General features: G+C 34.6%; 1 protein-coding gene across 2 annotated transcripts; it reads right to left on the reverse strand.

The window, feature by feature from the left end:
• Positions 1–709: 709 nt before the first annotated feature.
• Positions 710–12,981, reverse strand: LOC11427165 (uncharacterized). Of its 2 annotated transcripts, XM_024770347.2 has the most exons (21): positions 11,993–12,981; positions 9,652–9,723; positions 9,368–9,572; positions 9,075–9,183; positions 7,636–7,728; positions 7,347–7,439; positions 7,140–7,223; positions 6,953–7,034; positions 6,822–6,881; positions 6,671–6,723; positions 6,380–6,546; positions 5,237–5,447; positions 5,002–5,059; positions 4,781–4,837; positions 4,440–4,685; positions 2,060–2,124; positions 1,909–1,965; positions 1,727–1,820; positions 1,421–1,561; positions 1,104–1,240; positions 710–1,030 (listed from the first exon to the last, which is right to left on the reverse strand). In XM_024770347.2, exons 1-20 carry the CDS (start codon positions 12,812–12,814, stop codon positions 1,136–1,138), a joined length of 2,874 nt encoding a protein of 957 aa, XP_024626115.1. In that variant the 5' UTR covers positions 12,815–12,981; the 3' UTR covers positions 710–1,030; positions 1,104–1,135. The 2 variants fall into 2 exon arrangements, with proteins under 2 accessions (XP_024626115.1, XP_003625728.2); XM_003625680.4 differs by having other exon boundaries at positions 710–1,240.
• Between the last annotated feature and the right edge of the window lie 4,037 nt (positions 12,982–17,018).

Consider the following 17,018-nt stretch of genomic DNA (forward strand, 5'->3'; position numbering starts at 1 on the left):
GATGTATGGACACAAGATATCTAAGCAAACTCGAACAGGCAATGCCAATTTTCTTACGCATAAACTTATTGGTAGGAATATTGCTTGACATTAATAATAGTAATAAAGCTGAGTTTAATACTTAAGAGTGACTCATTCCTGCATTTTATGGGGCTAAATCGTAAAAGTGTCAAGATATTTTTGGGTCAAGAAGTGTAACGAATTTTAATCGATATGATTAATGAGGATATCAAGAGGGTATTTTATTTTTGAAAACATACTACCATCATGAACAAACCCTTAGATATATCTATTAGTTCAACAGCCAATTATTACTAGCAACCTCGGTGACTTTTAACCTAGTGTCCTAACAAGTCAATTACATATCCAAGTATTGTACCAAAAATTATGCTACCAACACAAGAACACACTCTTTTCAACGCATTCTTTAATTGGTGGAATTTTAAATGGGTTCCACTAAAATTATGTGGAGCCAATATGATTTACTAAGTGGTAACAGACCATTACCGTTTATACCAAACAACTTTCCCTTGTACATATTGAAAGAAAATTTTCAGGATTTGAGCCCCCCCGCAAGCTTCTGGCTGATGAATGAGGACGGTGCTACGTTGGTAAAACTCTTTCGCCGGCTGATCCCACAAAAAGATGACCACGGTCTACCACTTTCTTGCTCTATGCAATTCATGAATTAAAACAAATACTAATATGCTTTGTCAAAATTCTAAATCATTAAAGAAATCGATGCTCCAACACATAAAACTGCACTAGAATATTAGTAATAATGTTACACCATGAAATTTCTGCTGTGGCCAACAATGAACTAGTAGAGCCTGATATATTTTGAAGCACTCATCCAAGATCAATAACATGTGTTCTATTAAAACTATAATTTACATAGAAACGATGGGATCATAAATGTTAAAACAATCGGCAAGAACCTGTCCAATAATGGCTTCGAGTAGCTAACTAACAGTCTATATACACAAACATCTGAAAGGAAAAAAGGAGGCTAGAAAGCTAGGGGGTTCCCCTTTCACAACTGACTTTATAAATAAAAAAACATCTGAAAGGAAAAAAGGAGGCTAGAAAGCTAGGGGGTTCCCCTTTCACAATTGACTTTATAAATAAAAAATTATCAGGGATGATTATTGATGACTCGACATGGAGGTACCATTTTATGAAGCATATTTGTCCCTTGGAAGGTCACAAACTGATTGCAGTTCCTTCTGTAGTTGGCAAGCTGCAGGACAAGCGAAAACTCAATATTTCAAGTTGGAGGCGAGATGTTATGACAAGTAATTCCGGTAATGAATTATCCCCCAGAAACATAATTAAAACCCAACTTCAAAAAATGCTAGACTGAAAAGTGGAAAAAATTTCAATATCTACCACCTGGAAAGCAGTAAAACAAATTTTATACCTCGTCTGGTTTAATCTTGCTAAACCCAAATTTATCTGTCCATATGGATTGTGCTTCTTCTGCAGCTGGTAGCACAAGGTTCTTTACTTTCATGAAAGCCAAGAGCCTCTCGATGCAAGAGAATAGTGCTTGGAAGTAGCCCTGTTTGAACCAAACGAATATAATTATAAGTAACGCAATACCACCATGTCATCACCACAAGTGACCACAATACATAGCAAATCTATCAAAATCTCAGCATAGAGATTCAATTAAATAGAGAAAAGCATATCGTGAAAGTGAGGCTGACAACCAGTAATTTCTCACCTTCCCATGTTGACTGTTACTTGTTGCCACTAAAGGAAGTTCAGCAATATCTGTACCGAAGATTCGAAGCATGCCCGCAGATACCACGGATGAACTTCAATATTAAAGAAGCAAACTGTAAATAGTACTGTAGTTTTTAAGTATCAAATAATAAACATTGAAGACAGAGAACCACTTCTTACTTGACTATTAGTAATGCACAATACATTCCTCCAAACTCTTGACCCCGCACACTCTTTCTGTATGAGGGATACATCAATTGAGACAAAGGTAGAGAATAAAAATTGAAGAGAAAAATGGGACAAAACAAATGCTTTAAACGTAGTTTCTAACCCATAAACCATTGCTCGAATAAGGTCACGCCCGCTAACTGCATCAACTATAGGATCGAAGCATTCCTGAAGCAACGGAAGTTTAAATCACAAATCCAATTATTGAAAAATTAAATAAAGCAAGACATATATATAAAGCTCATAAGTACAGTGAAAATCCACAACAACAACAAAGTCTTATCCCACAGAGTGTGGTCGGCCCTACATAGACAAATGATGCTATAAAGTTCTATCATATATCATATCTCTATCCAACTCACTAATCTCTATATGTTTCTTAACAGTTTTTATCCTATAGTGTGGCTAGGTCTTCCTCAGCAGCATGATATCAAATAGTGTGATGGCCACCACTGAAATTTATGTTATAGAAATAATTTGTACTATGCATGAATGCAAAAAATAAAACATTATTACCTGTTAGTTAATTAATAAGGAATAATGTTTACAGACATTGTCTAGACAAATGTTTTGGAAATCGAACAAATGTTCAATGGTTCAACAGCGGTTGAACCGTAACAGGTAGTAATTAAATGACATTTTTAAAAAAAAAAATATATTTAATAACGTATATCACATTTATATTTTATTAGTTCGCTAAATTACACTTCTGGTCCCATAAGATTTCCCTTGGTCCCTTAAGATTTTTCGTTTCATTTTAGTCCCTTAAGCAACAAAGGTTAGACACTTAGGTCCCCTAAGTTTTTTTTGTTCCATTTTGATTCCTTAAGTTACACACATTAGAAACTATGAAAACCTTAAGAACAGAAACAGAACACAGGATAATAGCTGCTGAGAAGAGCACAAAATGCCAGGGATTGTCAGGAAATGACAAAATATGGTGAATCTCAAACCACAAAGGAAGGTCTGACAGATACCATAGGCCACGGAGGAATTTTCAGTATCACCAATGGCGACTGTTATTTGCCATGATTTTGAGTCGTGATTATGGCCACTTATTCAAAACATGGCATCATACACAACAAAGGGAGTAGTAGTTCTGGCAGATTCAACACACACTGGTGGTGCTATGGAGTTCATTTACTGATTGCCCGATATATCGCATAGATTCCCCAAAAAAATGATTCATATATAATTTTTCCATACACCCATAATTTAGGTGACTTCTATTCCCGTAAACATGTACTTGTTTTGGGTTTTAGTACCTGCTGAAGTGCACATCATTTCAGTCTCTTTTTCTAAAAATGCTCACATTTGTTCCCTCTTTAGCTGGGTTGTATCAAATTATGTGGCACAGAGCACCACATCACGAGTGCCACATTTTTATTGCTAATGTTGATAACATTGCCATATATGATACAAGGGAAAGTGTTCCCCGCCCTCTTGTTCTCACCTTCAATGACGGTTCCTAGCCTTATACTGAAACTGCAGAGGAATGGCTAAACTTGTAGATACCTGTTAAGAGTAAACTGTAGCTTAGTAATATTTTTCTATGACCAGTACTCTCATCCCGCTTGTATACTTGTAGTTATCAGTTTCCATTATTATGTTAGAAAATGCAGTTAATTAACTGCAGGAGGCAGGTTAGTAAGGATAGTTATATAACTTTTTGCAAGGTATAAGTCTTCAGATTTACAATGGCAGTAACATTTTTCATAACTCAGTTTCAGATCAAACGCTATCTTTCCCTCTGAGTTTCTCTCAATTTTCTAAATTATTCATGGTATCAGAGCTGTGAAGAAAGAGGATGTCATAGAATAGAAGACAACGAGTCGATATGTCGACTGTGTCCCTTTTATAAGACAGACCTGCACAGACAAACCTTTTGCAAGGTAATACAGCATACTTCTGGTATTTCCTAATTAAAGTGCCCAACAAATTTTCCATGACAAAGATGAATTCTCTTTTAAAATTTCGCATGGCCAATATATCCAAGACAAATAAGAATTTTTGGCATTATTTTCCACTTTTTTACTATGAAGACAAGACAATTGTTAATTAGTTGACTTTGACTGCTGGCCCTGGGTGATCAAACTCTTTGAAGAAAATATAAATGGAATTAAACCAAAAAGGGAATGCCGACATACTAACATAGATTATTTATGCATACATGATGCATCTTCACAATTTAATATTTTTCTCTTTTAACTATTTTTTATTAATTTATACTCGTTAAATTTAACTAAATTTAAAAATAAAAAAACATTCATTCAATATGCAAGATTACTTGTTACTAACCAAAAAAAATGATATAAACAGATAAAAGAGTAAGACAAAGAAGAGGAAGACAAAATTCAGAAAAGAATGTAAATTCCAAAGCAGCTCCATCATATGTTGGGAAACAAACATGGAAAACTACCGCATTCCAAGAAAGAGGGAATAAAAAGGATTATAATGAATTGAGAAGGATGGGAAGAACTTACATGAAAGATAGAGACAGCCTCCAAAAGCAATGGTCTGGTTTCAGGAGACGCTTTTTTCCCACTAAGAAGCCTCCATCTCACATTAATATCGTTGATGGGATCCAATCCTTTTTCCTCTTGCTTTTTCTTTATAACAGCCAAGAGAGATTTAGGGAGTCTCTCAGCCCCTCTAACTAAAACATTCTCCAAAGTAGAATGTATTCTCGTGCAATCATTGCAACAAAGCCAGTTACCTTTTGGCAATTCCTGTAATTGGTCACATACATGTTCAGAAGACAAAAGAGAAAGTTGGTGCCTAAACTAATGTATCCATATATAAAGGTAGGGCAACAGCTGCACACCTTTAGAAATGTCATCTTGTGATCCCTCAAACAGCCAACATGATACTCCTTTTCACACTGCAGCAACAGTGGGGGCAACGTCAAGTTGGCTCAGTAAAACAATACAAATCCATAAGTAGATAATTCATATGTGCATCAATCACTAAACCATTATAAAAGAAAGAAAAAATAAACTCTATGTCATAGAGGATTTGTAGGGACATCAATACAAGAGTGCATACCTGATCACAGAGTATTATTGTGCGTGGACCAAAGCCAGATTTGCTGAAGTCAACACCCCTGTGTGTGCAAACATTTCTCTTTAAATAGATATCTCATAAAAATCCCAAATATACAATATTGGTTTACAATTAACTAAATACAGAAGCACGTCCACATAGGGACAACTGCCAATATGAAGTACAGTGAAGATAAAGTCCATAAAAATAAAATGGCTTCTAATCTTTACAATGTTACCTGCATAAAGCACATGCACTAAGCTCAGCATCAATGTCTTTGACTATGCGAATGCATCTCTTGGTGATTTGCTCAATAGGATCAACTCCTTCAACCCTTCCAGCAGCAAAAGCATTGACATTGTATGCGACAAACTTTTCCCTCTGGAACATGTTTTGGCAAAATTGACAGTACCAGTCACCACGTGGAATACTTGATAGAGATGCACACTCTGTACATTCCAAAAATCGGAACATAAAAGTTCACCGATGACTATCTTTCGATTTGTCAAATAAAGTAAATGTTGAAGTTATATGGTTAGCCTTTTAGGTTTGAGGGAGGAAAAGGAAAATTAGTAATGATAAAATTATTGATATGGCATTAAGAAAATGTCCAATGTTATTACAAGTGACAAAGCAATAATCTTTATGTATACTAATACCAGACACCTATACACCTATACAAGGAAACAAATTATGATAAATAATGAAATTTGAAAGCCAATCATAACTTTAAATCATCTCTTATGAATCATAGGAGATGATTTAAGATGTGCTAAATCATATCTGAGACACTATCGAGATAAAAAGGGCAACTTAGTGCTATAAGGAAATAGTCCTAGCAAGGAGGTTGATTCCATAACTTGAACATGTGATTATCCCATTTTGGAAGCATTTAGATAATAAATCTAGTACACGTATCAAAAAATAAAAATTAATAAATCTAGTACAATACAACTGTAATGAGGTTTTTAAATTTGCCCAAGAAGGAAAAAATGTTTTACAAAAAATAAAATAGATAAATAATCATTTATCTTTGTCCTTCGCCATTTTTATTGGCAGGGAGTAGTACAGTACATGTGACAGTCCCAAAAAAGCATCTTACAATTTGGGAACCTGTGTTCCTGATCCTCATAATCCCTTGAGTTTTATTCTCAAAGAAGCAAGTACATTAGCATTATAGGTGATACTCATTTAGAAACACTTGCATTACAAGTATCAACAACCTATGGTGATAATATCTTCATAGTTCTTGCTACAAAAGCAAATGGAAAAAAAAAGGAAAAATAATGGGGAAAAATAGATGATTCTGCATTTCACACAATGGTAGCAACGGACAAATAGATAATTTTCCCCATCATATATTTTATAATGTATATCTGACCTTTATGAAATGCTCTTGGGCATCCGTCACAAAGCAACAGATTTCCACCATCCCAACAAACAACACATAGATCATCATTGTCATTTGCAGAGTATTTTCGGTCTTTGGAGAGAGATATTGATAATTCATGAAGAGACACCCCATTTGATGTGTAAATGTATGCATAACTGCCCAAAAAATGTGCACTTCCAATAAAATTCACAAGCTTGAACAACAACAAGTCAAATCATTGCTTAATATCCCTCCTAGGCTCCCACCACCCCAAGATAAAATAAAAGAAAAAAGACTCACGGTTTCTTGCGAGAGGCCCAGCCTGCATGGACCTCAAACTGTGAGGGGCTAATCTGCACAACATTAAATATTGAAAGAAAATTATGCACAATCTAATTATTCTCAGAGAATGCCTACAATTGTACAAGTTATGTGTTCGACTGGGGGATACCTCAGTGTTGCAGCATCTACAAACAATTCCAGAGCCTTTTTTGAAACCTTCAAGCAATTTCTGTCGATCAGAATATAACTGTCAGCAGCATAATAGACATACAATAACTGTTGCATCAAACACAAACAAACCTGTCCGCCAGCATAATAAGCTAATTCACTTCCATCAGGCAATCCATTTTCCTCAAAAACTAACTTGTGCAACCGATTATCCCTTCAAAAGAATACAATGGATAAACAAATGAAGATTAACATCACCGAACAGTAATAAAAACACTAAAGCTATTACCCACAAGTGGGGAAGGAGTATGGAACTAACTTCTTAGTTATCTTCCATTCACTCTTAATTTGTGGAGATAAACAATTCGAATTTGAAGTGGTCTTCAACTTTACGGACAGTGACCTGGTAATAACACTTTATTAGAATAAAAGGGTGACAAAAAATTATTTGGTTGCAAGCAATTACCCAAATGCATATTATCCTAACTACATAAAGGGTGCAAAGAAATTAAAGGCAGGTACAGACTTCTTTTTCGTCTTTGGCGTAACTTTCCTCCGGGGTAGAATAGGCACAGAAGCACTCTTGGAAGAATTTGAGCTGTTAACCCTTTTTGACGACCTTGATAACACAGTTTACAATATGTATGTTAAAAGAAAACACCAGAGCAGACCACTATAAAGAGAAAATCAATTCATGGAATCCAAAAAATTGAAACCATGTAAACACATGCATTGGCTAGTGAAAACCAAATACTATGCAAAAACTACATATTCAATTGATGTATAGGGTATCTGAAATAGATGTGAATACTAACTTTCTTCTTTTCCTCCCGCGTCTCTTAATTTTTGGAGAGATAGACATCTCAGAAGCACAGGATGACTTGGAGACCAACACTGGTCTAGGAGACCTGAAATATTGATATAAAATGATAAAAGAATGTATAAATTGGAGAGGAGAAAAGGGAGGTCTTGGACACTGTTAGACTGTTTATTTTTATTATTATTAAATAAATATAATATGTATAATAGCAATCATGGCAGTTATTATGTAATAAGCAGTTTTTAAGTTAGTTATATATTGTGTGTAAATAAAAGGGAAACAACAGGCTATTATGGGTAAGTTATTTCTACTATATTTCAATGTTCGGTACCGGTTTCTATCAGACAAGTCTCATTGCACCTTTCATATGGTCGCAAGTTTCAACAAATTGAACCTAGCATTTCTCTTAGATTTTGTGCTTAGAGACTAACTCAACCTCATAAAACTGGCTTGTAAAGTGAAGATTTATCGAGCCTTATATAAGCACGCTATATATCTAGGCAATGCGGGACTAAACACACTTCCTCGCACCCAGCAGCATGATGGTGTCAGAGGCTGTAATAAAGGCATCTCAAAGTTGACACAATTAAGGCAACTAGGTAACTACAATTAAGATAGACTCTAATACCATCTTCAAACGTAAGCTTAAGATCTAACTCGAACCTACAAAAACATAAGCTTAAGACCTAACTCAACCCTACAAAACTAGATTATATGAGGATTGTCTTAGGCTCTTAGCCTTATAAGCACTACGTAAACCAATTCTCTAGGCAATGGGGGACTAGACACACACTCTTACACCCAGCACAATTAATGTGTTGGGCGCTGCAATAAAGGCTGCCCAAAGTTGTTCTAGTTAAGGGCCAAAGGTGTTAGGGGTAATTTGCAATTATGGTGGCTTTCCAACAATTTCCATTTTAAACTGTGACATTATGTCACTCCATTTCATTGTATTCCTGGACTTAGCTTACAAGACAAATGGCAGAATTAAGTTATTATAATTCTCTACCAACTTTAAATTGGACTTGTTGCTGATCCAAAATGAATGAATGTATGTTCACGAGTCATAATTGTTGTGTTCACTGGCATGCAGTAACATGATAAAAACTTGAATAGTGGTAGTTGTATTATACTAGACTAGATTGCTTGGAATAATATGACTATTGGTCGCAGCTCAATTTTCCTGGATTTTTGTCTGCCATTACTGAATTCTCAATTTTAACAGAACTCATGGCAGACAAAAATCCATGAAAATGAGAATTCAATAGTGAACCTACTTATAAATGAGAAGAAGAAAAAAAATGTGTGTTAACATTTCTGTAGTATCCTGCTCAAAATGCGTTGATTGAGCAATCAAAAATCAAATTTATCCAAAATTTCATCATGATGCAGGTCACTCAACATGAGCCAAACTTGGGTAGAAATGGCGAGTACCTGATTCTTTTGCTAACTACATTCTTCGAACTTTCTTCAGATTTACTTGATTCTACACAAGAACTGCATATAGGTCCCACTCTTTCCATACATGAAGAAGGGAAACGTCCTATGGGTAAAATAATGATATCAAGAAGCACCCAAGGCAATCGAAAATAAAAAAATTAAATAAAGGTTATTATACACTATCTTCCTATAATGTTACCACACAAAATCAGGATCACCACCACAAACTGTAAAACTAAAAAATAAAATAATGATGATGATTCTGAATAGCCAGACACAAAGCTCACCTTTGCACCTTTTACAAGTAAAATATTTTTCCTCAGGTGGAGAACAAACAATATTTTGAATTGTTGCCTCCAAATCATGCAGGGGAGCTCCCCTGCACGCTCTCAACAGATCAAGCAGGCTCTTCCCATTTTCAAAGCAAATATACTCTACTGCTCTCCTATATTGCTTGCAAGCATGAATCTCAAATTGGGAAGGTGAAATAACCTAAGAAAACAAAATAAATGATGGGACAGTCTCAGACCCAATAAACAGATGGGTAAGCAGAGATAGAATTACAACTCACCCTGCGTCCCTCACAGAGACAGCACGAGCACAATATTCCCTCATCTCTGATAACACCCCTTAATCCTGAGACCTGTAATAAAAACATGTCAAACTTGCAATACTAAACACAGAGGGCAGAGAACACATCAAAGCAACACTTCATTTAAAAAAAAAAAACAGAGCACCAAGAGCGCCAGTTTGAAGCCTTATTATGAAAAATATAAAATAAACACAGGATCAAATTACTAGATGCTCAAAGAGTGGGTGTCTAAATCAGTAATATATATATATATATATATATATATATATATATGGGTTATGCTAGAAGCCACCCATGAAGGTGTCTTTTAGCAACCCACACCTCAAGGTGTGATTTCCACTTTTTAGTTATAATTTTGCTAAAAGACACCTTCATAAAAATTAGTTGGTGTCTTTTAACAAATGCTAATAGAATAACCTGCTAAAAGGTGTCTTCTAGCAAAACCCTATATATATATATATATATATATAATCAAACATGGTACCTTGTTTCTCTCACAGACCTACTACTTTAAGCAAGTATGCTAGATGCTAAGGGAATGCCCAAACCTATGGTCTCAAATCTCAAGCTATCCAAACATGGATCAGACTATTTTAGCAGATGCTACTCTCTGTAGGTCGATTGTAGTGGCCATTACGGTATGCGACAATTACAAGGCCAGAAATAGCTATGCAGTTAATAAGGCCTGTCAATTTTTATCCCAGCCTCTTGAGAGTCACTGGACAGCTGTATAGAGGATTCTGAGATATCATAGCGGTTCCTTTTGTCATGGTCTACTTTTGCACAATGCTTCCTCTTTTGAACCCCTCTCAATCACTACCTTCTCTGATGCAGATTGGGGTGCAGACCCAGATGATGGGAAATCTACATCAGGGTCATGCATATATCTGGGACCTAATCTGATCTCCTGGTGGTCCAGAAAACAAACTTTAGTAGCTAGATCGAGCACTGAAGCTGAATCCAGGAACCTAGCTAACACAGCTGCTGAAATGTTGTGGATTCAATCTCTGTTGACAGAACTAAGAGTTTCTTTCACCAGTCCTATGCTTTTATGAGATAATTTGGACACAATGTCCCTATCTCACAACCCTGCTTTACACTCTAAGACCAAGCATATGGAAATGGAAATCTTCTTCCTAAAGGAGAAGGTCATCCACAAGAGTCAACATGTCAGACATATCCCAGCAGTTGACCAATATGCTGACCTGCTCACTAAACCCCTGTCAGCTCTAAGATTTCTTCACTTGAAGGACCAGTTACAAGTCTTTGACAAACTGTCACTAGAATAAGCCCCCTAGGATTTGGAGGGGAACTAATAGTAAAATAGATATAGCTAGACTAGTGATTACTGTGTAACTAACTGCTAACTCAGTACAGAGATTGCCTCTAAATACTTGTCCACTCTCTCTCCTGTAACTAACTATTGATTCATAACAAATTCAGTTAGATCAGTACATTGATTTTCTCAGTCTCTTCTTCTATCTCTAACCAGTTCTTAGTTTCTGTCAATGCATGTTCCGGGTGTAACTAATAATGCCTGTTAGTAAAAAGGTTATTGACTAGTAATGCTTCTGCCATCTCCTAATGCCACAGACAATCAGTTACTCAACAAGTCCCAAGTAACTTGCCTACTTTTTTCAATAATAAAACCTTAAAACAAGGGATGAGTACGCAGCACATTCGATTATATTTATACCATATCTTAGAAAGAATTTATCTTCGACACAATAAAAAAAAAAAAATCATCTTCAAAAAGAAAAGAATAAATATGTGTAGCCATTCCATTAATCCACGGTGTTATATATAAATTTAGATAAGGGGAGGTACGCATAAAAAGTCACGAAGATTCATCAATCTCAATTCTAAGCAACGGAAAAATTAATTCCCTTTCCATTTGCACTTAAACTTTCCTCCTAAAATTCAATAATGAATGCAATGCTACTAGAGTTCGCTTTGCATTTAGAAATTAAATGTATTTGAGTTTATGCACTAAACTTGGAAAAGCCGCTAATTTAGCTTATGATATGTCTCTAAACTGTTTTTAGTCTATCTATTCTAAGAAAAGTCTTGTCTTAATTATATATGACAGAACTTCACATACTATATTATTTTCAATCACTAGATCTTTACCAGTTTATTTCAACGAGCTCATCTAGATAGTGTAAGGAAACAACTTTGAACTTATATGAAAATAATTTAACGACATTCCCTCTTCGATCTTGACTAGTTAAAAAAGGTTATACATAACTACTTAATTTTTTTTCCCTAAATGCAAATTCATAACTTGACACTAAGCATTTATCAAAACGAAGTTACAAACCTTCTTAATACCGCTCACATAAACCACAGAGACACCATCGAGTAAACCGGTACGAAAGAGCTCCTTCATTGTTGTAGGCCGCTTCTTATCAACTGCAATCTTCTTCGACGTCTTCAACTCCATCTTGTTTCTCCGAACAGCTAATGCACCATCAATTTCACTCTCAACAGCAGCACCTTCTTGGTCTAACTTCGTCACTGTCTCCTCACCGGACCCAGCATTTGCTTTCATAGTTGCAGACCGCATAGTCCGATTGAATGTCCTCCCCACACCATCACCACTTGCAACTGCAGCACCTTGTTCTTCTAACACATTGACTGTCTCCTCGCCGGATTCAACTTTTTCTTTCTTCGCCGATCGCGTAATTCGCTTAAAACTCCTCACCGGAATTGCACCATCACCATTACCAGTTGCAACTGCAGCACCTTGTTGTTCTAACACGGTCACCTTATCCTCTCCGGATTCAACCTTTTCTTTCATCGCCGATCGAGTAATTCGCTTGAAATTCTTCACCGGCACCTCACCATCACCTTTACCAACTGCAACAGCATCACCTTCACCTCGCTGTTCTAACACAGTAACCGTTTCCTCACCGGTTTCAACCTTCGATTTCGTGGCCGATCTCGTAATCCTCCTAAACGTCGGCGTCGCCCTCACCGGAACCTCACGAGACTCGCTCTTCACATCCTCCTTCACCTCGGCATCTTCCTTGAATCTCTTGGCATGAATTTCCTCGGAAGAAGTAGTAGACGAATTGAGAGACCTCTTAGCTCGAGTATAAACAATGCAACCATTCACCATAGAAATTTTTCGTGCATCCATGAGCGATGAATTTGAGAAATTGAGAGGTGAATTGAATTGAATTGAAGGTGATTAACATGAGAATTAGGGTTTTTGATTTTTTTTTTTACAGAAAAACCTTTTGCGGGAAGAACAAGGAAGGGATAACGAAGTCGAAGACAGTGAGATTTCAGAAGAAGAAGAAGAAGAAGAAGAAAAAAAAAAATGGTGAAACCGTTATTTTTTACTTAGATTAGATAAATTTTTAGTCCTCATTGAAAAATAAATAAATAAATAAATAAATAATATTTGCGTCTATATAAAGTAATACAGTTGATATGTAAAACGGGACCGGTCAAACTAGATTCAATGCAAAGACATGTTAAACCATTCCAAAACTTTTTGTTCAAAGTTATCTAAAATACAAAAAAAAAAGTTTTTTGTCCATCAAAAATTGTATAGGATCAAAAATTATTTAATATTATAAAAATTTGTCATGTATTGTTCTGCGAGTGAATAGGTAAAACCCCCTGAAATTGTAACTTCCGCCAAAAACTTCCTAACTTTAAAGAAATTTCAAAAAAAACCTAGAATTATCAAACGTTAGTCAATTACCCCCTCTGTTTGTTTTGGCTGTTAAATCATATGATGTAGCAGTTAACGGTACAAGTGGCGCCTCCACATGGATTGAACCTTATGCCACGCCACATGGGAGTAAATGACTTTTTTTTTTTTTTTGCTTTCTTCGTCTTCTTTCTTCCACCTCTTCTTCATCTTCGTCATCAACTTCATACTTTCATCATAAAATTCAAACAAACTTATAAAAAATCTAGAAAATGAAATTGAATAACAACAACCATTCCTTCCACCTCTTCTTCGTCTTCATCATCATCTTTCTATTTTAATTTTTTTATTCACTAACAAGAACAAAAAGTCAACAACAATCAGCTTCAAACGATAAAAAATATTGAGATAATTAATTGATAAAATCACGTGACCTAATTAAAAATTTGAGAAAATACTACATGCTACACCAACAATTTCATTCCATTTTTTTAATCTACCACAAATGTTCCAATTTTCCCTATCTTAAGTTGTCGAAACGAAGAAGGAGAAACAATCCTTCTTCACCCACATGGTCAACACCTACCTCTTGTCCCTCTTTCCCCTCCTCTCAAACCCAAATTTGGTGTTGTGATTTTATATTTGAGTTACTAACAAACAACAACAACAATAGATCAATAAGTTGGAATTTTGTGTTTTTTTTTTTTTATGGCTTTTGTGATGTTTTTGGATAAAGCAGTGTTATTTGAACATATTTGTTTGACAACAAATAGACAATCATATTTTTATAAGGAAAAATATGTATTGGCACAAAAATCAAAGTAATAGAAAAAGAAAGTAAAAATATAAGATGAGTATGAGTAATAAAGTTGTCATAATAGTTGTTATAAAATGGTTGTACAAATATCACTTCTCTTTTGGATATGAGTTTTTGGAGGATTAACTCATGTTTTGGGTGTAATAGTGTTGTACTTATCACTAATCTGTTTTTTTTTTCTCATTACTACCTTGTTGTTGATGATGGTGGAGGTGTAATAATGAGATGATGATGTTGTTGATAGTTGTTGTTTCTTAAAAAAAAATCATTATTTATGAATATTGATGAAGGTGTGTTGAAGATGATGAAGAAGTGGAAGGAAAAAGATGAAGAAAGCAAAAAATAAAAATAGTCATTTTTATTTGAACATCTATTTGCTTGACAACCAAATAGACAACCATGTTTTTACAAGGAAAAATATGTATTGGCACAAAAATCAAAGTAATAGAAAAAGAAAGTAAAAATATAAGATGAGTATGAGAGATAAAATTGTCATAATAGTTGTTATAAAATGGTTGTACAAATATCATTTCTCTTTTGGATATGAGTTTTTGGAGGATTAACTCATGTTTTCGGTGTAATAGTGTTGTACTTATCACTAATCTGTTTTTTTTTTTTCTTCTCATTACTACCTTCTTGTTGATGGTGGTGGAGGTGTAATAATGAGATGATGATGTTGTTGATAGTTGTTGTTTCTTAAAAAAAATGCATTCTTTATGAATATCGATGAAGGCGTGTTGAAGATGATGATGATGAAGTGGAAGGAAAAAGATGAAGAAAGCAAAAAATAAAAATAGTCATTTACCCCTTTGTGACGTGACATAAGGTCCCGTCCACATGGAGGTGTCACGTGTACAGTTAACTGCTACATCATAGAGTTTAACAGCCAAAATAAACGGAGATGAGTAATTTACTAACGTTTGACAATTTCAGAGATTTTTTTTTTCTAAGTTTCATTAAAGTTAGAGGGGATTTTTGACAAGAGTTACAATTTCGGACGGAGATTGTGTAGCAAATCAACGAACCCTAAATTTTGTTTTATTATTTTTAACTTTAAAAATCTTAATGATTTTTTAAGACATATTTAGAACTTTTTAAAAAATTAAACTCTAAATATGATTTTTAATTCTAAATTTTATTATTTTTATCTTGAATTTTGAAAGTTTAAAAAATTATATTTATTTTTATTATATGTTAAAAAATTCTAACTTTTTGTGAAAGAACTTTTTATAAGGCATGCAAAAAGCCAATAAAAACATAAAATATTATGGATGATTAAACAAACTTAAATTTAGCAGGTACTAAAACCGCACAGTGAAAAACTTGCTAAGGATGTAAACATGTCATTTTTTGAGGACTATGGATAAAAAAAACTAATTTAAAAATAAAGAATATTATTTACTCAAATCAATAGAGCACATTGTTACAACATAAACTCAAAGCCGACAAAAAAATTAAGGCTTAAATATGTAAAAGGTCCCTGTAATTTCGCGCATTTTTTGTTTTCGTCCCTGTAAGTTTTTTTGTTCTAAAAGAAACCCTGTATTTTGATAACCTTTTGGAAAAGGTCATTGTCGTTAGCTTCCGTCAACAAAAACGCAATGCTGGCTAACGGAGCACACGTGGCAGATCATGAGTTGGCAAAGTTGATGAGATGGAATAAGAGATGATAAGTTGTTAGAACACAGGGACTAAAATCAAAAACGTAAATTGACACAGGGATGAAATTAAAATAACGAAAACATCAAAATTTAAATTAAAAATCAAACTTTCAGTCTTCTTCTTCCTCTCAAATTTCAGTCTTCTTCTTCCTCTCAAACTTTCCCTAATCTCTCCCATACCTTGCGCCTTTAAACCAAAATCCATATCCTTCAACAATGTCTTCTAACATGGGTTGGATACAACATCTTTAGTAATATGAGTTGCTTGTTCTTGTACACAATGGTTTAAGGTTAATACAAATTTATTCTTTTTCATATGAACCACGTTCTAAATTCCAAAACACCATAAAGGTTTCTCCTTTCGCGGTTTTCCCATCACCCTCTCAACATTTTTTTTGTTCACTACTGTTAAGTGAGTGAGGGTCAAAGAAATAGTTCAGATTTTTCTTTCTTGTTAGGGAAAAATTGTTGGTGTTTCATATAGAAATTGTTGGTTGATTTTTTAGATTTTGTTGACTAAGTTTATGGGTTTATGGTGTGATTGAGAGAGAAAATAAAAAAGTTCACATTCCAACACCATAACCAGAAAATAAAAAACCCAGAATTGGAATGTATAAATTGGAATGTGAATTTGATAAATTAGCATGGATTGCAATTAAATTAATTGGAATTCTGGATTGAATTGACATGAATTGGAAGTCACTTTCATGGGAATGAATTGGCCACAATTCATGAGATATCTATCATGGCTAATGCATATGGACAAAAGGCTAGAATTATGCAGAAGTTGGAACTAAGCATTGTGTCTAGTATATGACTTTTTTAAACATAAACATTTGTACGTTATGCAGAAGTTGATGCTAAGCACTGTATCTAATATATGACTTTTTTAAACATAGGCATTTGTAAATTTGGTTGCTTTATTAAGCGTTCCTAGCCTTTGTTGTGTACATGCTTTGTAGCTTTGTATACTGTAATAGTTCAGTAGCTTAACAGGAATCAAAAGGCTTGTTTGCAATGTTATAATCAAGGTTTTAATAACATGACACAGTTTAAAAGTGACGATACTTTTTAGGATGTTTATAACTATACTTTGTTGCAGCATGGAGAAGCTTTATAAGTTTTAAAATCTGATCATATTTTATCTTGTTGAAGGAAATGGGTTTTTCCTTCAAGGGCGCAAGTTAACGGGAGATTGAGAAAA

The sequence above is a fragment of the Medicago truncatula genome, chromosome 7, assembly GCF_003473485.1.
Source record: "Medicago truncatula cultivar Jemalong A17 chromosome 7, MtrunA17r5.0-ANR, whole genome shotgun sequence".
Lineage (NCBI taxonomy): Eukaryota > Viridiplantae > Streptophyta > Magnoliopsida > Fabales > Fabaceae > Medicago > Medicago truncatula.